Source organism: Citrus sinensis, chromosome 6, assembly GCF_022201045.2.
Source record: "Citrus sinensis cultivar Valencia sweet orange chromosome 6, DVS_A1.0, whole genome shotgun sequence".
Lineage (NCBI taxonomy): Eukaryota > Viridiplantae > Streptophyta > Magnoliopsida > Sapindales > Rutaceae > Citrus > Citrus sinensis.
Window position 1 is genome coordinate 13,337,439 of NC_068561.1, and position 25,577 is coordinate 13,363,015.

The following is a 25,577-nucleotide window of genomic DNA, read 5'->3' on the forward strand; positions in this document are numbered from 1 at the left end:
ATTTAAACTTTTCAGCTTCGCTATTGATTCTAATGATTTTATTAATGGCCTTTAAGCCACATAAGCATATTTCGTTGGGAAATTATAACACCTCTCCATTCGCTTCATCTTTGTTTGAGGTGAGTTTAATGTTACTTGAATAACTTGAGGTCGATGGCATTGTTGAATGCTGTACTTTGTAGATGTGTGTTTGTGTTTAAAATGGTTGTTGTGGGATCATGCTATGTTTGTAATGTTTTGAGGTTTAGTTCTAGAATAGGGAGTTTGTCAATTTATAAATGCATTTGAAATTTGTCTCCAACGGTCAAAATATCAATTTTATTTTTTTTGACATAATGGTCTTTTCATGGCTGGTAAACTTGCAAATATTTGGACAACTAAGGACGATTTTCTAGTATTATTCAACTGTTTGGACAAAATGGTCTTTTTAATGTGTGGTATTCTTGTAAATAATAAGTAGCCAAGGGCATATTTATCATCACAATATTAAAGCCAAGTTAGGGGAACAGAAACATTATGTCAAATCGAAAAAGTTGATTCCATTAAAGTCAATAGTCAAACATAGTATTTTGTCGCATGTGTGAGTATTCTCTAAACAACTATCACCTGTGTGATGAATGTGCGAACATTTATTACCTCAATAAAATTAACTGATTTTATAGAAATTAATGTGGTATAATAAAGTATTGGTTCAATGAAAACATAAAATAATAAAATTAAATTATGTGAATTTTGATCTTTTAGTATTTTATCTAGCTAATACTGTTATGTAATTCAAATTGTCAAAGAATTTGTATTTTTTAACATTAATTTGTTTATAAAGAAAGAATGACTCCCAACTACTGTCTAAATAATAGAGAAAAGAGTGTTTTATTTTGTCCCTCAAATTAAAAATTAAAAAATTAAAATTAAAAGTCTGGTCCCTCATCTATGGTTGATTATCAAAACGTGGCCGTGGCTATAACCATAAAGATTGATATGTACAGTCGGTGTTCCCCATAATTTAAAATAAAAATAAAATTAATAGCAAAAAGGGCGCATGCGTCAAGCACGTGAGAGAGCTGCGTTGTCATCTCCAGCTTGTCCCAAATGCGCCAATGAGACATTGTCACTGATAAAATATTTAAAACAAAAAACAATTACGAAAATTATTAATTCAACATCTTTCATATGCATATACATGCCAATGGAAAAAGATTCTCTTCTAATTTGAGTTCTTATAAATTTTTAAAGATCTTATATTATGTATTTTTAAATATTAGTGTATGGATATGACTTAATTATTTTATTATTTTATTTTATTAATAATCAATCACCATATATATATTTATTTAAGAAGATATCAGATTAAGAGAAAATCTTAATCCCATACGAAGACCTTTTTTTCCCTCCCCAAAAAGAAAATTCCGGTGCTTGTAATGTATACCTCTCATTTATTAGATTTTTTTATCATATCTGTATATATTTTAACGTAATTAATTGACAAAGACACGTAGTAAAAATTCAACGAGCTATAGTGTATAAAATGAAAGTACGCAAGACCTTTTTTTTCCCTTTTTTTAAACCCAAATCAGCAATAATGTTGGCTCCGATACAAAATTTTTGATGCAATTGATGTGACATTTCGAATAACGTTAGATAGAATTTTTGTATAAGTCTCACGTTCACATGTGTCTGTTAACATCTCTCTTAAACACTAACCAACATATTTAATAAATTAACTTGGACTACTACAACATCACAGGTAAAAGCAATCCCACTTTTGCTAGTAGAGAATGAGAGATGGAGATCTTTTTTGGGTTTTAGATATGGAGCAAAGTGAAATCCATTTTTATTGTGATACATGCGTGTGTATAGACTATAGAGTGATCGCCACACCCACGACCCACCATAGAAAAAAGAAAATAAAAAGATGCAAAAACAAACAATGAATTGATGGGCAACACTTTCTTCTTAAAGCATGAAAGGGAGCTGCCATCGCTATTTTAATAAACCAAGTGCTGGGACATAAGTGCATGTGGAAATGGTCCTTTTGGGTTATTGGGTCGAATCTCACTCACTCACTTAAGGCTAAGGGGTGTTCTCGATTTATGACTAAAATATTGGAAATTAAAATGTAATTTGATTTTTTTTAAAAAAAAAAATGAAATGAGATATCTGAACATAAAACAACGATTGCAGGTTTGAAACTAATATAGGAATTAATTTTGAATTACCGCCCTCATAAAATGATAATTTTTTAAATTCCTCTAAATTAATGTAAATGTCAACTTATCCCCATTTTTGAAAAGAAGATAAAATAATTTTCATTAATCCGTCCTCATTTTTTTTTCTTATCTTTTAAACAAGAATAGAAGTAAGTTGAGTTCTTACCATAGTTTGGGAGTATTTTTAAGATTATCATTTTACGAGTGGAATTTACGGCACTGTAAATTGAAAGGTAAAAAACTCAACTCATCCTAAAAAGTTTAAAAAGGTGTTAAACTGTTGAGACAACCTAATGATACTTTGCCACGTGAAAGAATAACGGATCCTATTTTAGGACCTACTAATTTTTTACATTAAGTTTAGTAGATTCCACTATTAGTCTCATAATAATTGAGCTGGTGGGACTGCCCACACCAATTCTTCTCCAACAATACTAAACTCTACTAATTATAACATTTGCGTCCCTTGATCTATATCCTAAATAGGCCCCTAAACTTAGCTTTTGTGCAATTCTGATTTTTATCTTTACTATTGAGTTTTTTACGGGACATATTAGATCTTTCCTTATTTTTTTAAAGATAAAAATATCAAATTCTATTAGAAGGGAAAAGTTGGTCAAACTATATCAAAGGTCACAACAAGCTCAAATACACTTATGACAATGTCTTAGACTAAGTCTCAATTAGGGCAATCCCTAAAATCATACACATTGACTCCATTCACTATGAATTCCTTAAAATTGAAAGAAAACAAACTCTGCACACTAAAAGCCAATAAAGAATTAGAGAAATTTTTTGGGTCTGGCCTAGTCAACCCACACAAATTATTGTATAGGTGAAAGGCCACTTTCAAATCGATAAAAGAAAATCCCAAAGTATATATTAATACAACACAATACTATTAATTTATTACAAGATAAAATATATTGCATTGAAAATTATATATATATTTTATTGTTTTTTAATTTCTCTATAACTTTATATATAAAACCTCTACGATGAGTGCCTATGACTAGGGGTGGGCATGGGTTGGTTTGGGTTGGATTTTAAGTCAACCCAAACTAAACCATAAAAATTTGGATCCAACCCAAATATTTTTAACCCAAACCAAACCAAACCATTTGGGTTTGGTTTGAATTTTATTATCAAAATAATTTTTATTTTAATAAAATTTAATTATATCAAAATTATAATAATTATTAATTGTTATTAATTATTAAATTGATATTAAAATATAAAAAATATAGTGGATAAAAATTATAAATTTTACAATAACTTAATCCTTAAATTAAAGAATACTAGAAAATCAAAATAAAGTTTAATCACAAATATTATTATTTCTCAATAAATAAGAACGTACACTTTAATAATAAACTTTCACAAACATGACATTAACAATCTAATAATAAATTTTGCCACTTGTTATTTATTTAATTATGCAATATTTGTTTTTATTTATCGTTTTGGTAGTTTTGCGTTATGTTGTCTACTTATATATTTAATTTTAGGGAGATTGCCAGTTTCCCCCCTACAGTAATCAACATATATTATTTTTCCCCCTTCTGCTTTTATAATGGCCAAAAACTCCTCTAATAGTATAAGTTTACAATATTACCCTTATTTTCAACTACTCTTTTATTTATATTTATTCTAAATTAAATAAATCACATGAATAGAATCTAAATAAAAAATAAAGCATTAAAAATAAGAAATATATGTTTTGATATGAACAAAAAAATTAATAATAAAATTTTTTTATACTTATTTATTTTGTGAAAATTTTCTTATAATAAATATATAAGAAAATTATTAGTCAAATGATAAAAAAATTATTATAAGAAAACTTGATTGACAAATAAAAATTTATTATAAGATAAATAATAAAATATTTTACCTATACTTTTTACATTTAATTTTAAAATATTACAAAATATTTATTATAAGAAAATATTCACAAAATAAATAATTACAAGAAAAAATTTTATTATTAATTTTTCTGCTCATATCAAAATATATATTTCTTGTTTTAATACTTAATATGGGCATTACATTCAATTATTGACCAAAAATTAGCCGCCATCTAGCATATCGGACCCAGTCCAAGCCGAGTTATTATTGACATTAGTAGAGTCTCATGTTCTTTCTATGATGATCTTTCCATATGGGAGGAATTATTTTTGTAAATAAGAAAAAAAATTTATGTTATTTACAACAATATTTATTTAATTTTAATTTATTTTTACTGTTATTTTCATTTTCTAATTGTTGACAATTGATCACGCTGTAAAAAATTTAATGGTGGTCTTTCACTTATTTGTGTTAATTTATTTTGTTTTCATTTATTTCATTTGAAATTTTAAGTGTTGGAGTTTTGTCCATAATCCATGGGTAAACCATACCCAAACCATAATAAAATGATTTTCTACGTAAAACCCACATCTAACCCATTTTAATGATTTACCCAACCCAAATCATTTAATTTGGTTTGAGTTTGGATAAACTCATGGGTTGTGGGTTTATGCCCACCCCTATGCCTATCCCAGGCATTGGAACCTTGAGTACCCACCATTGGAGTCAAATGCAACTTCAGCACTAGCACACCCTTCCAATCCAAATAATAAGTGGCGTTACTAAAGGTCACTGTAACACCTTCAAGAGTTGTTGCTATAAGAAGAAGAAAAAAAAAAAAACTACAAATAAAATTAAAATATGAAAATGACATGATACCTGTCAAAGAGTGGTATATCTTAAAACAAAATTGTATGATTTTCTATGAGAATTTGAACTCTTCATCTCATAACTGAGGAAAAAAGGGACTTCCTTAGTAGTTCTTAAACTTCTATTTAAAATATTGTTATTGTTAAGTTATTTTTTTATTGTCATTAAGGGTAGGCAAAAAAATTGAGAATCAGTTTAAAACGAAGCTAAAACCTATCTATTTAATGAGTTAAATAAAAAATCAAATTAAAATATGAATAATTAGAAAAAAATAAGATTTTAAAAGTTAAAAAATTAAAAAAAAAAAAACTAAAGTGAACTAGAACCAAACTAATTTTCGTTTGGTTTGATTCAGTTCATGATTCTTGTAAAATTTATTCGGTTTAGCTCAATTCAGTAAAAAAAATCAAACCATGCCTATTCCTAATTATCATTATGAAAAGATTAGATCTTGGATTACCCTTTCGTAAAATGACAATCTTCAAAATACCTCTTAAACTATTATAAATCTAAAATTTAAACTTACGCGCATTTTTGTTCAATAGATAGAAAGAAAAATAAGGGTGGATTGATGAATTTTTTTTTAATCTTCTTTAAAAAAATGAAAATTGAGGTTTACAAAAAATTTAAAAATTGTAATTCCACAAAGAGAGTAATCGAAAATTAACCTCAATAAAAGTTACAATATCCAAAAGTAACCAAGGCAATTTCTACAGAAGATACTAAAATAGATACTTATTAATTGAATGGGAAAAATCATATATCTTCTTTTGAGAAATCAGAATAACTCAGGGATATTAATGTTATCACTCATTCATAAAATGATAAAAATGATAGGTGGTGATATTTACGTCCTCACAAGTTCTGTAAATCCAACCCACATCTTAACAAATAATTATAAAAATCACGTTATTTTTAAACATTTCAATTAAAGAAGAATTTTAAAAAATTAATTAATTAAATCTTTTTTAAATTCTTAATTTATTTTTGTGATATCATAATTTATTGTTTTCACTTAGATTTTTTTTTTTTTTATGTTTGACAATTGTATTTGACAACTAAGATTACTATAGCCTAAATTTAAATTGACTATTTTATCCTTAAAAGGTAAAAGTGCTAAAAATCATTCTTTAATTTCAACATTTTTTTATTTTTCACAAAATTCATTATTTCTAAATGGTCAATTCTACTTTATTAGTATGATTATTAATTTTTAATTAAACTAACATAACATCTTTATGAGATAATACTCATGTAAATTATTAAGCCCTCAAATTTATGTCATTTAGGTGCGAAATATTGAAAATTATTAGACTTTATTTAAAAAATTAATCTAAGTCATAAAATTAAGAACTTAAAGTATTAAATATAAGAACAAATATTTTTTTTGGGTAATTGAGTCATTTTATGTCATAAAGATAAAATTATTAAATAAAACTTATATTGAAGCAACCTCAATAGTTAACAAAAAAATTAAGTAAAAGAAAATAAGAGTGACTTAATTGATTAATTATACAAATATTTTTGTTGATTTACATTTATTAAAAATAATGTGCATTTATTGTAAATATTTTATAGAAGGACGGTGGGTTTATAGAAATAATGAGTGAATTCCCCACCCTAAAATGATTTCTACAGAAAATAAAAAAATGAAAATCTAATTCCCCGAGCTGCTGTTGAGAATTGACCTGAAAAGACACAAAAGCTTGACTCGATCACACATACAAAGAAATGTGCACCGTCACCGTGAATTAACGGTGAATCAAATCGGTGCTATCTAGTGTAGGCTTTTACTTGTAAAACCTGTGTATAATTAGACGGTGGCTCACATTTATGTTTCCTTTCTTCCATTCACATTTCCACATATCACACATTTTGACGGAGCAGTGGGAACATAACAACTGTGGTTGATGATATGATGAAGATGAGCATCATCATCCTCCATGAAGCTCCCTTCCTCGATGCGTACCCTAAAAGGTAACTCTTTTAAGATCCCTTATACTTTACTTTTTTTCTTTCTTTTTCTTTTTCTTTTTACAGTTTTTTTAAATAGACATATATTTTTTCTTGGGGTGAAATAGATGTAAACCAAAGACAAAAGAATAGTTTTATTTATCTTTTTTTTATGGATTTAATCCAGTGTTTCCCACCTGTGTTTGGAGGATTTCAAGGAATTATGGGTTTAGGGTTAGATATAGTTTTTCTTTAGCGTCTCGTTAAATCTCTCTTTCTCTCTCCTTTAGTAGAGATTGAAGAGGTTTTTGTTTTTCTTTCTTTTTCTCTTTTTTTTTTTAATTTTTTAATTTTTTGTGTTCTTGTTTGAATAAGAATTAATATTTCTTATCAAAGGTCTTTTTATTTTGGGGAATTGTAATTTTTTTTATTGTTGTATTTTAGTTAGTTGGGGTTAAATTGAGCAATAGTTGATTTTGTGGGTGTGTGGGGAAAATGTTATATGATTGAGGAACAATTTAGGGTTTTGATGGAGGGGAGATATTGTGGAGATTGATAGATAATGATTATGATGAAGGTGTTTATAAGGTTTATTTCTTGAATTTGTTTCTTGGCGGAAACTATGGAAATGTTGTTCAACCTATCAGCAACAACAAAACCCACCCAGGAATCGCGCTGAATTATGGGAGATTCTTTTCTCACTGCCTTGTCAATGGAGAATCATCACCCATCTACTCTCTTATCCATGGATTCAAGTGCCTCCTCTCATGACGAATTGGATTTGGAAATGAATCGCCAAGTTATTCTTCCTCGTCCACCTGATATCAATTTGCCCTTGTCAGCTGAGCGTAGCCCTCCCCCACAGTCATGGAATTTGGATACGTGTGATATTTTAGATGTGGGGCTCAGTTCTCAAGGTTATGAGCCTGAATCTTACCTGAATATCCCCAAAGTTGGGCGGAAATGTGCTAAGCGGGTTGATAGTATTTGGGGTGCCTGGTTTTTCTTCAGTTTCTATTTTAAGCCTGCTTTGAATGAGAAATCAAAGGCTAAGATTATCAGGGATAGCAATGGTGTTTCTGGATTTGATAAATCTGATCTCAAGCTTGATGTTTTTATGGTTCAGCATGACATGGAGAATATATACATGTGGGTTTTCAAGGAGAGGCCCGAGAATGCATTGGGTAAGATGCAGTTACGGAGTTATATGAATGGGCATTCTCGTCAAGGCGAGCGTCCATTTCCATTTAGTGTGGATAAGGGATTTGTTCGATCTCACCGAATGCAACGCAAGCATTATAGAGGGCTTTCGAACCCACAGTGTGTGCATGGGATTGAGGTGGTTTCGTCCCCCAATCTCATGGTTCTCGATGAGGAAGAGCGGAAGAGGTGGATGGAACTCACTGGCAGAGATCTGAATTTCACAATTCCACCTGAAGCTAGTGATTTCAGTTCATGGAGAAACCTTCCAAACACTGACTTTGAGCTTGAGAGGCCTCCTCCTCCAATCAAGAGTGCTTCAAATTCCCAATCAAAGAAGCTGCTTAATGGCTCTGGTCTTAATTTGTCAACTCAGCCATCCAGCCACAGCAATGGTGTTGCCATGGACCTATCTCCTAGCAGCAAAAGGAAGAAGGACTTTTTTCCTCATGGGAATGATGACGAATGTTATTTGGCTGTTAATCAACCCTCTGATCGGATTGCAGATATGGAAATACACCCTTATGAGCCGCCCCACTGGTTGAATGACTTTAGTGGAGTGATGAAAAATGTTTACGGGCCTTCTACTGCTGCAAAGGCAATATATGAAGATGAAGAAGGTTATTTGATTATCATCAGCTTGCCCTTTGTGGATCTTCAGAGGGTGAAAGTTTCTTGGAGGAATACCCTGACTCAGGGTATCATAAAAGTTTCTTGCGTGAGCACGTCTGGCATGCCATTTATCAAAAGGCATGATAGAACATTCAAACTTACTGATCCAGCATCTGAACACTGCCCTCCTGGGGAGTTCATCCGAGAAATCCCACTTTCAACCCGAATTCCTGAAGATGCAAACATAGAGGCATATTACGATGGTTCGGGTTCGGTGCTTGAGATTATGGTGCCGAAGCTTCGGGTGGGACCAGAAGAGCATGAGGTTCGCGTTTGCCTTCGGCCTCATCTCGGTGGAAATGATCTGATGTTGACCTGAAACAGGCGTTTAATTAGATTAGTAAGGGTGGTTGCATTAGTTGGTGCTTCATTGTTTTTACTGACATTTTGTACCATACAGTGTAATCTATGAACAAAGCGTGCGTCTCACATATCTATTATTCAATTTTTTTGGCTCACTAATTCTTATGGTTCTGCTTCCAGCGTCCTCTTAGCCTTTTTGACTGTAATTATAATTCACTTTTGAACTTGTATGGATTGTATTCATGTATATGAAACCATTACATCTTCAGTATTTTTGCTTCTTTCACTTCTCTGCACAAATCATATACAAATGGGGACTGTGAAGTGGGTTGTAAACGTCAGTCGTGATGTATGAAGTTTGGGAATTGGAATGGAAATGAGATTGTCTTGGAATCAAAGTCAAAGGGCTGAGTTGGGGGGTGGGTCAAGGTTGGCGTCCGTTTGAATGTTGTTCATGGCAATTACGTGTAATTAATTGTATATCGCCTTCTTATTTTTTTATTTATTTTCCTAAAATCTTCCGCGTGATGGGTCCTCTCTATTTTTGCTCGAACGCGGTGGATTCGAGAATTAAAGCGTAGTTTGATTCACACGGCTTGGAATTATTTGCGACCCGGGATTTTTCTTTATCCTTCGATAGAAATGTACGTAATAGAATGTGATTACGTCAATCCATCGGTAGGCAGAAGTTGAGTTTTCATTTGTCGGGGGTTGTGATGAAAAAAGTATTAGGCAGGCTTAATTAGGTTATAATATAAAATTTGTTTACAAATTTGAAGAGCCGACAATGGGGGCTATGAATCGTAAAGTTTAATAGGCTACACTAAAAATATATAAAAATCGTAAAGTTTAATAGGTAAATTTTTCAATTCAATTTTTAATTTTTTTTCTTGGATTGTTTTTCCTTTGACTTGGATAACTATATTTTGATTAGCATATAAGAGAATCTTTTTTTTTCTTTCTTTTTTTTTTTTAAAAAAAATTGAATTGTCTAATTTTATAAATTGAAGGCTCGTAGTTTTTTTGGAGTAAAACCACAGCGTTCTTGGGTGCTTTTTGAAAATGTGAGATTTTAGCAAAAAAGAAGGCAGAAAGTGAAATGTGTTTGTAGTTTGTATCGTTTTGAGATTACAGGGCTTTTTTCTTTTGATTTTTTTGGTCGGTTGAAAGAAAAAGTCATACAAAGTTGTTGAAAATAGAAGTTGGGAAGGGAGTTGCGTGAAGATTTTGAGTCATGGACTGGCTAGCGTATAAGCGCAACACATTATCTTCATAATAAAGAAATCACATTGTGATAAGGAGGAATAAGAATGAAGAAAAAGCCACCAAAAAATGTAAAGCGTTGAACGCTCAAAGCTGGGCTCTTGTCCTATAGACTTTCTATATTATATACTGGTCTGTTTGGGACGCCATTTCAGCGAAAAAAGGCTTCAAATATCAAAACCAATTAATAATTATTATAAATTTTAAATTTTAATATTAGCATTGCGAGTTTATTCAACAAGGCACTCATTATCAAAACTGTGGCGGTGGCTATTGGAGTTGATAAAACGGTTATCACGGCAAATTTATATTAATCAAGACGTAACTTATTTAATATTTTCACGTCGACAAATCCTACCCTAAAAAAAAAAAAAAACAAATTTATACTCATTAGTCTATTCGTATTATGTTGCATCAGATAAATTGATCTTGTCAAATTGCCAGCTTCTGTAATAATATACAGAGATGAAAAATTTTTGTCGTCGTACCGTTACACGTCCATTCTCATACTTGGGTCGGAGAGTTCATGCAGTTAAATATAAATTAGTAAGAAAAGTTTCAAAGTATTGAATAAGCAAGCAGGGTTGTTCTAGTCCCTGCGTCCAACAATATATATGTCCGCAATAGATGAAAAAAAGTATATTGAGAAAACATAGAGAACACTTGCAATGGGCTTTGAACAGACTTGTAAAAGATCAATCAAAACCCAAAAGTCAAAACATGAAAATAAAATTAAAATTCCGAAACATCTAATCACCCTACCAACTTAACCCTCAACAGACAAAAGCCAGCAGAAAACGAGAGCTGCTTAGTCGACCTCCTCAATCTTGGGGCCAGCACCGCTACCACCAGCAGGAACATCGTCATCCATGGCACCACCCATGTCACCACCGGCACCCTGGTACATCTTTGCAATGATGGGGTTGCAGATGCTCTCCAATTCCTTCATCTTGTCCTCAAACTCATCAGCCTCTGCAAGCTGGTTGCTGTCCAACCATTGGATGGCCTGGTCGATCGCATCTTCAATCTTCTTCTTATCCGCTGGTGCAAGCTTGGAACCAATCTTCTCGTCCTTCACTGTGTTCCTCATGTTGTATGCATAGTTCTCCAAGGCATTCTTTGCCTCAACCTTCTTCTTGTGCTCTTCATCTTCAGACTTGTATTTCTCCGCCTCTTGAACCATCTTCTCAATTTCATCCTTTGAAAGTCTTCCTTTGTCATTAGTGATGGTGATCTTGTTCTTTTGACCAGTGGTCTTGTCCTCGGCAGACACGTTCAGGATACCATTGGCATCGATGTCGAAGCACACAGTGATTTGAGGAACACCCCTAGGAGCTGGGGGAATACCAGAGAGCTCAAATTTACCCAACAAGTTATTGTCCCTGGTTCTTGTCCTTTCGCCTTCATAGACTTGGATCAACACACCAGGTTGGTTGTCAGAGTAAGTTGAGAAGACCTGCTCCTTCTTGGTGGGAATGGTTGTGTTCCTTGGAATCAACACAGTCATGACACCACCAGCAGTCTCCAAACCAAGGGAGAGAGGTGTGACATCCAATAGCAGAAGATCCTGCACCTTCTCATTACCCTCACCACTCAAGATAGCAGCTTGCACAGCAGCACCATAGGCAACAGCCTCATCGGGGTTGATGCTCTTGCAAAGCTCCTTCCCATTAAAGAAATCTTGCAAAAGCTGCTGGACTTTGGGAATCCTAGTAGATCCTCCGACAAGAACAACATCATGGACTGAGCTCTTGTCCATCTTGGCATCCCTCAAACACTTCTCAACTGGCTCCATGCATTTTCTGAACAGATCCATGTTAAGTTCCTCAAATCTGGCACGGGTGATGGGGGAGTAGAAGTCAATACCCTCGTAAAGCGAGTCAATCTCAATGGTGGTCTGGGCGGTTGATGAGAGAGTCCTCTTAGCTCTTTCACAGGAAGTTCTCAACCTCCTTAGAGCTCTGGGGTTACCACTAATGTCCTTCTTGTGCTTTCTTTTGAACTCTTGCACAAAGTGGTTAACCATTCTGTTATCAAAATCCTCACCACCAAGATGGGTATCACCAGCTGTGGCTTTAACTTCAAAGATACCCTCTTCAATGGTAAGAAGAGACACATCAAAAGTACCACCACCAAGATCAAAGATCAAGACGTTCTTCTCGCCGACACTTGTAGCCTTCTTGTCAAGACCATAGGCAATGGCTGCAGCTGTGGGCTCATTGATGATACGCATGACATTAAGACCGGCGATAACACCGGCATCCTTAGTAGCCTGACGCTGAGAGTCATTGAAGTAAGCAGGGACAGTGACCACTGCATTCTTGACTGTAGATCCCAGGTAGGCCTCAGCAATTTCACGCATCTTAATGAGAACCATGGAAGAGATCTCTTCTGCAGCGAATTGTTTCTCTTCACCCTTGTATGTGACCACAATCATAGGCTTATCACCAGCACCAGCTATAACCTTGAATGGCCACAACTTAGTGTCACTCTGGACAGTTGCGTCACTGAATCTACGACCAATCAACCTCTTTGCATCTGTTGAAAGAATAATCAATTAGCTCAACTAAACAATATAAAGAGACCATAAAACTACAATACTCTTAATTACATTCAAACAGCAAGATTGATACGAGCAGAGAACACTCAACCAAAAATTTAAAATACCATGAAGCACTAAATTTTAATCAAATAATTCATTCAAGACGAGATTCTTTCTGGTCATAAATCAATATGGCATAATACATTGCTTCATTAACAGCTACTTCTATTTGTGACATTAATTAAACAAGCTATCATATGTAAAATTAATAAACAAATAACTTGCAGCCTTCAAGTAAATTTTAAAAAAAATTCAAATTTTATACGTCCATCATTCAGTTGAACATAGCATCTTATTCTGTAAGACATGAGATCTAGTTCTTAGTAGCTTAACATAGTATAAATCTAGCACTCTAACCTTTAAATATTCAAATTTCTATAAATATAACAACTGAAGATCTACAAATCAAGGTCACAGATCTAAACTACACATCATCAGATCTAAACAAAACAAGATTAAGCAGTAAATCTTAAAATAAAAAAATAAAGTCAACGGAGCTGAGTTTGAATTCTTACCAAAGACGGTATTGATAGGATTCATGGCGACCTGGTTCTTAGCGGCATCACCAATCAAACGCTCAGAATCGGTAAAGGCAACGTAAGACGGTGTCGTTCTGTTACCTTGATCATTAGCGATGATCTCGACACGGTCGTGTTGCCACACACCAACGCACGAGTAAGTCGTGCCCAAGTCAATGCCGATTGCTGGACCTTCTCCTTTACCAGCCATGCCTACAGCTTTCTCTTTGTTATGTCGACGAAGAAGAATTCAAAGGAGGGCGAAAACAAAAAAACAAAAAAACAAAAAAAGCAAATCTAGAAAACAGAAAACTACAGAGAGCTAGGGTTTCAAGTGGCGGACAAAGTGAAGAAGAGCCGGTTTTTATAAGCTTAGGGTTAGAATTCCAGAATGTTCGAACCCCTAGAGTCTCGGAAACCGTCAGATCTAAGGAAACATTGACGGTGCTAGATTGTTTCCTTCTTTTTCGCATTGATATTTTTGTTATTTTTGGTCTTGCTATGCCAATAGATTTCTGCCATGTCAGCTTGTTAACAGAATGGGTCCCGTTTTATATTCCGCGGTCGTAAGACCGTTGGTCTAGATTTAATCTGGACCGTAAGATGATACATCGAATCTCGGGGTGCTTTTGGGAAGAGAAGGGAATTTGTTAATGCGCGTTCTCATTGGCTAGCTGGACACCGCTGGATTCGAGTCGTGCAAACAAAAGATTCTTGAAAGTGAACGGAATCAATGAACTTTCTTTTTCTTTCCCGACAGGACTGTGCTCGCCGAAAGCAGTAAAAGACACGGACGGTGCACGTGCCGCGAAATTGGCTCTCATTTTGGTTCTCTTTTTCTTTGAAACGAAAATGATGAAAAAGACAGGATTAATTACTCGAATTTGATGGTGATTCCAATAAGGTTAACCTGGCCTCGTCGTTTGTATTTAAAACCATTTTCTACTAATTTTGTCAAGAGACTACTATTTTTTAGTAATTTTGTCAAGAGACAACTTTTAAAAAAAAAAAAAGACTAATACATTAAAATATTATGAAAATATAGGTGTTTATTTCAGTATAATTGTTTCATGTTAATTAGTGTTATTGGGAAAGCAACCATACAAGCTGCTGTAAGGTAAGCACAAATTTCTCTTTTCTTATTTTTGTATGTATACTATAAATAAATAAATAGAAACTAAATCAACTCGACAAGGCAATAAACCACCACAAGAAACAAAAGTTTGTACATAGAAGACTCAAATAAGAAAAATCCATGAGACCATAGTCTAATATAACTTTTGATTATATAATTAATGGGGTCACAACAAGATACCCCCTAAATAACACTAGAGGCCAACTATGTAAGGAACCTTATCATTATTGGATCAATAAGACAACACATAACCAAACAGACAGGTATCACAAATATTCACTAAAGAAATACTATTTTGCAAATCCATACCACTAATGGTGTGTTTACTAAACTGAAATTAGAATAGACTGGAATCCAAATAATTAGGAATGTGAATGAGAAATAAAAATTAGAATAAGTTGTTTATTTGAACTATAAGAATCAGAATCAAAATGAAAGATTGTAACAAATTACTAAAAAGTATTTAATAAACTATTGTCATAATTATTGTGTTATATTTTAATTATAGTGATTATTTATAATTATCGTTAATAAATATATTAATATATTAATTATTAATAATTATTATATTAATTAATTATAATCAAGAACAAAATGGGTATTTTTTATTTTGTAGGGGGCAAAATGGTTATTGGTGGCAATGGAAAATTCATTCCCACCACCGAATCCATCTCTTGTTTCCCATTTTCAAATTGAGGTGGGCTCCATGATTCTAATTCTGAATCTCGACTTTATTTTAGAAGGTAAACGCAGTCAATAATTCTGATTCGGAATTCCAATTCCCCAATCCAAAAAATAAACACATTATAAAAATGTAGAGCACAATGTAAAAAATTTATTCTCCAAATATGGTAGAAGACAGAGTTAAAATAGCCTTCCAGTTATCTATTTGAAAATTGAAATCCGAATCTCCAAACCAAGGTCACTCCATTGTCTTCTTCCGTCTCTCTTTTCTATGTTCTCTTTACAATTCCAAGGCTTCATTTGTCTTAATAATATCAGATGAAATATTATCAAACTCTAAATTTTTGTAATAATTTCATAATTAACAAACATTTTGGACTTTTGGGTATTTGGGTACCTATTTTATGTTCCATTAATTCCTCAATTACCCAAAACAATTAAGAGTTTTAAATTGGGCCCATATGAAATGGACCCCACCTATTATTTTTATTTGAGCCGCAATTGTCCAAGACTTCCAAGTAGTGAAATAATGTTCAAGATAAAATATTTGCACAAGTTTAATTTAGGGTTAGAGGAATGGAGTGCATACTAATTAAAACAAAATTATCTTGCTACTGTGTTTTCGATATGATGAATAAATTTTAAATACTTAACTTGTGTTTCTAAATAAAAACATGCTTTAGAGAGAAATTCAAGATTTTACATTGATTGGCCATGATTCTAAGCTTTTAAGCTTACTGTGAAGCTTCTACTAGCTGATAATGACATGATCCAAGCCCCTGCAACTTGCTTCCTTCAAGTTGTTCAACAATCTGCACACAACCAGCAAAATGAGAGAGAGGGGGAGAGAGACAGTGCTCTACGCTCTTGGCCAAGTACCAATTCTATGAATAGTGAGCTTCTAATGAACGAGAGTCATTTAAATACTGTTACTAAATGTGGGAATCTCTCATGTGTTTGTAAAAAAATGTCCATCCCATTATAAGTTAAAATTACACAATTAAAGATTATATTTGTCCATATTATACTATTATGTAGAGTGTAATAGAATTAGACTCATTAATATAATATTTGATCTTTTAATAAGTGAGTTTATCAAATTGCTCCTCTATCAAAATCACTTCTTAAGATTTGATATTAATCACGTATTAATGTAGTAAAATATAAAAATAATTAAAATGATTTATACTAGTCCACAATATGTGAAAAATAAATCCAACAAAATATTAATGAAACTTTGGCTCATTTTTTGGCTCTCTAGAAATACAAACTGGAATATTAAGGATTGTTTTTTAAGAGATTTTGGAAAATCCTTGAGCTTTTAAGATGATCATGGAAGTACTGAGGGGAAAAAAAAGGTAGACATTAGAAGGTGAATTATCTTGCTCTTAGGTTTATCTTGATCTTTTATACCAAAATATCCTAGAGAGTGTCTTTGGTCCATCCAGAAATGTGGCTCGATTTTGTTGGCCAATCTCCTTCCTAAGTAAGGTCAATTTGGCAATTTTCTTGTTGAAGTTCAAAAATTTGGAGTCCTTTACATTTTGCTTCATACACCATGTGACAATATCTTGTGGGAGTTCAGATACATGTCTTGTTTAATTGCTTCTTCTAATATGACGAGGGACCAAGCTGTGTGCATGCAAGGACGTAGCTAGGATTTTGATCGAGTTGGGGTATATTTAAAATCATCCATGATTAGGTGCGTGATTGTATGAGTGAGTGGTAAGTTTTTATTTAGAGAGTTGTGTTGGTCCAACAACTCCAAATAGAAACCTATAATGCGTGCAATAATGCTACATAAGATGCACTCATCAGCACCCAATTTAAAATACAATATAATTTTGAAAATCCAGATAGTAATTTATAATATAACAACTATAATATTTATTGATAATAAATTTCTGTATTATAATTGTCCTTGCCAAAGAATCCTTGATAATATTTCATGTTTTGAAAATGATTTAAGACAATCTCATTAGCAATATAATAAAAAAAAATCTTTTTCAATGTACACAACTAAATTATTACTTAATTTGTTCTTAAAAAATCTTATAATAATAGCAAAAATATTCATATAATACAACACAAAGAACAAATATGAATATGTATTAAAATTAGATAATAGAGCAATCAAAATAATTGAAAATTAGAATAAGCTAGATTTACAATTTATGAATCGATGTTGAAAGACTAAATAATTGAAGGAGAGTGCTTTCGATTTATAGGAATTGGGATGAAATCCACACACTGACACATAAGGGTGGGCAAATGACCTAACCCGAACCGATCCGATCTGAAAAATTTGGGTTCAAATAAGATTCAAATGAAGACTCTAACTCGATCGGATCAGATCGATTCAAACCCAATCTAATTTGAAAATCTGAAAAAAAAAATCAATGCGAAAACAAGCACAAATCTTCAATTGATCGTTCGGATTGGATCTCATGTTCGAGTTAAGTTCGGGTTATATTTTTTCCAACCCAATTGACCCGAAATCCGATCAGGTTAATTCAAACCTGGTCCGAACCAAAATTTGCCCACCCGTACTGACACAGATGCACTACTTAGATTGGTTACTTTACTACTATCGTGACAAACAAAATCCACACCACACAAATAAATAAAACTAATTATATCTTAGTCATACATTTGTTCCAGTAATAAAATATAAACCTAACTTAATCCATTCAAGCATACCCAACTCATTCCACTAACAATTACCACACCTAACATGTTAAAAACTTATAATTTTATAACAAAAATCTCAAATCCTCCTCAACAATGACCTATTTTCTCGGACTTCCGGAATTCAAATTTGACATTTGTACATTTGTTTGGAGCATGACAAGACTTAAAAGTGATTTCTAACTCCCAAGTGTAAGAGTGTTATATTATAACTCAGTAAGTCTGAGATCGATCCACAGATAAATGATTTAATTTGTTTATTTAAGTTTATCAAAAAAATAAAATTAAAAATATGCAATTTAATTTAAGGAAAAATATGAAATTAAATTAGTTAGGGTTATGGATCCACTCCTAATAATAAATACCATTTAACAAATTCTTTTTTTTATTTCCCAAAAGATTAATTGTATAAATTAAAATAATTTTCCCATTAATTTTTTTATGGATTAAGAACTTAATGTGCCAAAACTCAACTTGTCTACAATAAGTCAAAATACCATTTTACCATATTTTATACTAAGATATTAAGAATTCATTGTGTCAAACTCCCATTTTTGTCTACAATAAATCAAAATTTCAAAATATAAAATATGGATAAAATTAAATAGAAAATAATTCAATTTTTACAATTAAAAATAGAATTTGATTAAATCATATTTTTCTACTAAGAGTTTCACTTCACCCTAACTACTAATATTTACCTAAACATATTTGAAATAAAAGAAATTATTAAATTGAAAAACACATAATTAAAAAAATGGTATTTGAAAATTGAAATAAAACTAATTTTATTTATTGAAAATATATTACAAAGAGAGATGAGAAGAAGAATTTGAGGGAAAAGAAGAGAAGAGAATGTGTGGAGAGGTGTGTTCCCCCTTCTCTACTTATACTAATATATAATTAATCCACACCACACAAATAAATAAAACTAATTACATGTTAACCTTACATTTGTCCCACTAATAAAATATAAACATAACTTAATCCACTTAAGCACATCCAACACATTCCACTAACAATTACCATATTTAACATGATAAAAACTTATAATTTTACTATTACCACATTTACCTTGGTAAAAACTTAAAAATTTACAATAAAAGTCTCGGATCATCCTCGACAATGACATATTTTCTTGGACTTCTAGAATTCAAATTTGACATCCATACATTTGTTTGGAGCCTCAAATTGTATGAAATTATTATTTTTACATAATAAACACACAACAATACACAAAATCAAATACTTAGAAAAATAATTAAAAATTCACAATATGTTACACAATTACAAATATAAATTACATTAATAGCACAAAATGAAATTTTTACCCCTTAATAAACATAAAATTTATAACACTAATTAGAGCCTCAAATTGCGTGAAATTATTATTTTTACCTAATAAACACACAAAAATACAAAAAATCAAATATTTAGAAAAATATTTAGAAATTCACAATATGTTACATAATTACAGATGTAAAGTATAATATAAGCACAAAATAACATTTTTATCCCTTAATGAACATATAAATTTTAACACTAATCATGTATTTATAGATTGTATGTCAAATTTTAATTTACTTATTAATTCAATTAAATTTTAATTTACTTATTCAATTACATCAATTCAAAACTTTGTATTTGTACTTATACAGCACAAGGTCAAATCAATATAATCCAAATTCTATATGAATTTAATCAATTTATATATGAGATTTGTACCCAAAAATAAAAAATGAACCCTACCAAACACAATGACTCAAAAATCAATCTTTTGTTATAGAAGGTGGATTCAAATCTATTAGCATTGACGAGAACACATAATTCATTTGACATTTCTCGCAAAATATTTAGAGGAATTATTACATCTGATTATGTATTTTCTTATCTAGTATTATTCTTTCTCCTGGTGCAGAATTTGAATGTAGTTTGATATTTTGTGTTCATGGATACTTTACTATGTTCCTAAAAAAAAAATGTTTTATGATGAAAATATTAAGCAACGCATCAACCTGTATCATTGGCCAATCAACAACATTCACCAACCCAGACTAGCTCCTCAAATATAATAAATGATGCAATAATATTGTATTAAGACTTTGTTCTTGGTGTTGTTGTTTGAGCATTATGGCTTTTGAACCTGTCAGTGTCAAAATATATAACCACTTACATTGCGTCATGTATCGAAAAGCATTTCAAAAATTACATAGAAACAAAAGAAAGTATTTTGGATTTGGCTTGAAGTGAAAATAAACATATGATCACTTAAAAGTCATGTGATATTCATACAAAACTTGAAAATCAGTTAATAATCTAACCTGAAATCGTAACAATGGCCAAACGTGATTACTTTTAAAGAGCTAGCCTGGGTTGTCTCTAAGGCATTCTACCATTGCAAGACCACCAATCTTCTTCAACTCACTAACCAATCCTACTTGTTTGTCATTAATTTCTTGCCCTCAAGCTCGACTCAAGCAACTAGAAGTTTATTTCATTTTTGTGACAAAGAGTTGTTAGCTCTTTAAATGGCTCTCCACTCTGTTCTAAATCTTCAATTCTTCTATTTTTTCTTAATGAGCTATTTGAAGTTGTTGGTTGCTTTTTTGGAGCATATTGAATAGACATACTATCATCCAAATCATCTTGCACACCCTCAAAATTCAAACTCTCTTCTTCAACTTCTGTGCTCACTCTTATCCTCTCAATTTTCTCTATAGCATCTGTAGCGACATTTGCATTTTCTCTAGTTGAATTATTTTTACCATAAATCAAACACAAATCCTCGTAAAATGAGAATGTTTTATGCTTGAAATTGACTACCTTTTATTACTTTGCAATTATTTAAATGCATCGAACTTATAATAACAATCTACAACAAATAATAATTAAGTTAAAAAAATAAAATCATTCATTTATACCAATGTCCAAATCTGAGGTGCATTTCCAGACACTCATTTTTTACTTCACAATCATAGTTCACATATTTATGCATAAGGATAAACAATTCAAATCCTTTCTTCCTTTTTAACTCATGCACGCAATACATAATCATTTCTCAATGGTAGCATTTGATACCAAATATACAGATTCACATATACAAATTTCTCATTTTACATCCAGTGATTACAACAATGGAACATCCCATGTACAGTTCACATTAACTAAACAATGACAATCAATTCAAGGAAGAAAAGTAAAAGGTATTTTAACAAAAGATTCCAGCTATACAAGTTGCCAGTAGTCAACATCTAAACAAATACAGAATACGTTATACCGTATCTAACAAACAAAAACGGACCCAAATATAAACAATTCAAAGTAATATAAAAAAATGAATATAAGCATCCTACACTGCCTTAAAAAAAGAATATAAACATCCCACACTACCCTCTCTATAGTCACAATTTTCTTGTCTAGGTCCTAACCTAAATCGTTGCAACTAAGTCCAGTTAACATCTCATGTACAGTTTGAAATTGCATCTTTAAAGTCTTTTTGCGTGATTCAATATGTGACTCAACTTTTATACCACATCTACGCAATTTTGTGTCCAAAGCAGTCTCAAGAACCTTCAAAATAGCCACTTCTCAAGTTGTTATCAGAGTAAAATCTCCCATCATGATACTAAATTCAAAAATGACGGCATGAGTATTATATCTTCATATTTGCGCTAAAATCTTAATTTTGGAGCTTATGGTGCTCTTTATTTCATTTAGCTATTGAACAAAAATTAGACATTAGTTAGAAGTTCTACCAAAACTTGCTTCGTAAGAACTATAAGAACTGGACCAATCAAATAAATATGCACTAGAAGAGATAATGGCATAAAAATTATGCTTCAACATAATGCACGAATTTGAGAAAGACTGATGGTTAAATAAGATTATCTAAGTCTTAGTTAAACATAATCACCCTTTCAACTAGGCAATATAGACATTCCATAAAATTATTTTAGCTTAGCCTTAGCTATAGATCTAGAATATTTTTATCATCAACAAGTTGAAAAGAGCAAGCCCTAGCACGCAAGTTACATAAGCTACAAAAACAATAAATTTCAAAAGAACAAAGTGAACAATGGAATAGATTAAACAAAATCCCCAAAGTCAGAAACATTAATATTTTACAATCTAAAAAATGGAATAACAAAAATATAACAATTTTTTTAAAAGGAGTCTCATCTGCTTTGCCTACTTGCTCTCCATTGATATACATCTCTGGTGCGAAATTTATCCTCCATTTCTGATGTTTCTATACTCGTTACTGTGCTACCTCTGAGTGATTCTATCTCATTTACAACATCAAATGCTTCCTCAATGAAGATTTTATAACCAAACAAAAGAAATTTTGATTTTTTTTTAATTTGTTGAGTTTATGATTCTATTTGGTTGCTGAGAAAATTATGGCTGAGTTATTTTTGTTTCGCTTGTTGATTATGCTGTTGTGAAACAAACCATCACACGCCCATCGCCACTCACTTGCATCTAAAGTTACCTGTGGCTTTTTGAGCCTCCTTATTGCATTGCCCTTAGGTTTGCTTCTTGTTTTTCCTTTCATCAATTGTTTGCTATTGCTGTTTTAATTTGATATTGCTTTATTTGGATTATTAAAAATCTCATGTTCGATCAGATGAACAATGAAAAAAAAAAGATTGTATGTTGTTTCAGCACAAATTAGGTGTAATTATTGATCATTTATCTTTAGTTAGCTCATATTTGCATGGAGTTTCTAGATTTTGAAGTTTGCATGTTCTTATTGGAATGCAATCTCACTCACATTAGGGTTGAAGAGGCTAGGGGGATTTAGGTTATAGAAAATTATGTGTTAAATTTGTCAATGAATTTATTCGGTTGAATTGTGCAGTTGAACTATTATTTATATAATTGTACATATAAAATTTATTTGGTATTTCCAGGAATCTTTGTGTGGTAAAGGTTTTTTGGTGTCATATATTGCATTCTGATGATGAGTGTCTTCATTAATTTTGCTTTTAATCATCAATTCATGTTTTTTTTTTCCAATTAGAACTTGACATTCCAGCTCACTCTGTGTTTGTTCACAAAATTCTTGAATTTATTAGGTAAAGCTATCCAAAAGAAGGCAAAATGTGTGACATAACAGACCCAAAACTATTAAGGTTTTATTCCATTTGTGAATTTTTTTATGTTGTCTTATTTTGGCTAATGAATTAGGGCAGTCCAACCTCTGGCTGATATTTATGAGCGAATGCTCTTTTCAATCATGTCTGTTTCTTTAGCTTATTAATTTATTTAATTATACTTGCCTATAAGTCAAATTGCTTAGCGTAATTATTGTAATTCATTGCAAGTTCTATGAGTTGTTTTCAAGTTGATTTAATTTTGCTGCCACTACTTAATTCAATATGTTACCAGCGGAACATGCATTTTATAATATGAAAACATACTGATATTAAAATTGAAATGCAAGTTATGCAACCCAAGAGAGGGGTGAATTGAGATTTTAAAATTATGCAATACAATTCGCACAACAATTTAATCTATTGCCTTAATTAAATCAAAAACAATAAATTCAATCAAGTACAATATTAAAAGAGTAAGGGAAGAGAAAACAAACACAAGGATTTTTACGTGGTTCGGCTATCCCCGCCTATGTCCACGCCTCCAAGCACACCCGGCTTGAGGATTTCGCTATCCAAGCCTCCCAAGGCTTCAAATGTTTACAATTGACTTTCAAAGTGTCAATGGATCTTTACAACAAGAGATTATCTCCCCAATCTCTTCACCCCAAGTATTTCTCACACTTGTACACTCACAATTTGATGAGAAATGAAAATTACAGTAAAAACTCTCTTTAAGAGTGGATATACAAATAATGGCTCAACAATGATTCAATCAATGATGATTTGCGTTTTGGAAGCTCAATATATGTTATATGATTTTATATTTGCTTGCATTAGTTTTTAGAATGAAGTTTGAGTTGAGTTTTTATAATTAAAGCCCGAAAACTAGTCGTTATAGGCAAATTCCCGTGCCCAAGTGGTTACCCGCTTGATTTATCTGGCTAGCTGCTCAGGAACAATGATATTACCGTTATTTTTGAATTTTGCTACAGTAACACTGTTCACTAAAATTATACTTTGACCCAAAACTTTCTATAATTATACTATGGCTTAAAATGTCATAAAATTTTATAAATATGTCCAATTTCAGAATTTTCTAAAGATAGTTGATTTCTAAAACTTTATGAAATTATGATATGGCCCCAAAGATATTATTATTTTGCAAAAAGGTCCTTTTCAACATAATACTCATATTTTTTAAAGTTCTCAAAATCTTTCACTTTGGTCCAAAATATTCATAAATTATATTATGGCCCAAAACATTTCAAATGTTTGTAAAAACGTCTAACTCTGAAATTTAATAATAATACTTATTGAAATCAAAGATTTCAAAACTTAGCATTTAAGTCCAAATTACTCAAATCCACAAAATACTTTACTTTATAAAAATAAAACCTTTTACTTTATGAAAAGTATTTAATTGAATTAATTTATTGAGCTTCTCAAATGCTAAATCATGCACCAATTAAATCATACCGACTTTACAAGAATTTATCGCACTAATTTATTCGTTGAGCTCTAAACTTTATTCTTGATTTCGCCGTTTGTCTGTTGAGTGTCTTGGGCTTGATTTCACTTGATTCACTTGCATAAATATTACCTTTCAAAAACTAGTGAAAATGTGAAATACAATATCTATTAAATCACTTAATACATATGTTTGTTATCATCAAAATTACATTATGAGTAGCCCTTTAGGCTAACAAAAATATGTATGACTTAGACCATTGTTGAAATTTTAGGCATAAGGTATCTTACAGTTATTATGCATACCTTGTAGCTTATGACCTTATTAATCTTATGAGTACATATATGTGACTTTTTTTATTTATTAAGACATGAATAATTCTTTGTTAAGTCGTGGATGACTTAGGCTTAGCTAAAACATATATTATGAGAAAGAAGAAGTTGGTTGCGATCTTTATGCATTGGTCATATAGCATGCAATCCTTTTTTTTCTTTTTGAAGTTTATAAAGAAACAAAATGAGAGAAAATCTTTAAGAAGTGAAATGTATGTGCTTGACTTTTTTGCAAATAGGAATATTGTTCATCGATTAGCTTATGAGAGTGATGCAACTTGCATAACCCGACTTAGAATGAATAGGCGTGCTTTTACATATTTATGCACAAGGCTTGCAATAGATGGGGGTTAAAACCATCAAGATATTTATTAGACTTTGCAATTTAAGGGCTTGGGTGAGAGAAAATCTTTAAGACGTGAAACATATGTGCTTGACTTTTGTGCAAATAGGAAAATTATTCATCGATTAGCTTATGAGGGTATGCAACTTGCATAACCCGACTTAGAATGAATATGCGTGCTTTTACATATTTATGCATAAGGCTTGAAATAGTTGGGGGGGGGGGGTTAAAACCATTAAGATTTTATTAGGCTTGGCAATTTAAGGGCTTGGGCCGAGCTTTGCCAAGCCCATATAATTTTTAGAGAGCCCAGGCCCTCTTAAAGCCCATTTAATTTGGGTGGACCTAGGCTTTTACCAATTTTAAATAATTTTTTAAAAATAAAACTATAA

At 31.6% G+C, this 25,577-nt stretch overlaps 2 protein-coding genes and 1 long non-coding RNA gene across 3 annotated transcripts in view; 2 read left to right on the plus strand and 1 right to left on the minus strand.

Annotated features, from left to right (window-relative positions):
- LOC127898719 (uncharacterized) overlaps positions 1-25,577 on the plus strand; it is a 93,205-nt gene that overhangs the window by 23,563 nt on the left and 44,065 nt on the right. The window lies entirely within an intron of this gene.
- On the plus strand, positions 6,746-9,208 carry LOC102626507 (uncharacterized). Its single transcript, XM_006480702.4, has 2 exons — positions 6,746-6,902; positions 7,526-9,208. The coding sequence occupies exon 2, from the start codon at positions 7,561-7,563 to the stop codon at positions 9,067-9,069; it is 1,509 nt and encodes a 502-aa protein (XP_006480765.1). The 5' UTR covers positions 6,746-6,902; positions 7,526-7,560; the 3' UTR covers positions 9,070-9,208.
- On the minus strand, positions 10,881-13,783 carry LOC102626809 (heat shock 70 kDa protein 1). Its single transcript, XM_006480703.3, has 2 exons — positions 13,434-13,783; positions 10,881-12,854 (listed from the first exon to the last, which is right to left on the minus strand). Exons 1-2 carry the CDS (start codon positions 13,645-13,647, stop codon positions 11,125-11,127), a joined length of 1,944 nt encoding a protein of 647 aa, XP_006480766.1. The 5' UTR covers positions 13,648-13,783; the 3' UTR covers positions 10,881-11,124.

Excerpts from the sequence above, each read along its gene's own strand:
- LOC102626507 (XM_006480702.4), top strand. The coding sequence starts at position 7,561 with ATGGGAGATTCTTTTCTCACTGCCTTGTCAATGGAGAATCATCACCCA.
- LOC102626809 (XM_006480703.3), bottom strand. The coding sequence starts at position 13,647 with ATGGCTGGTAAAGGAGAAGGTCCAGCAATCGGCATTGACTTGGGCACG. Across the intron at positions 12,855-13,433 it reads TCCTATCAATACCGTCTTTG|ATGCAAAGAGGTTGATTGGT; the intron begins GTAAGAATTCAA and ends TTCTTTCAACAG.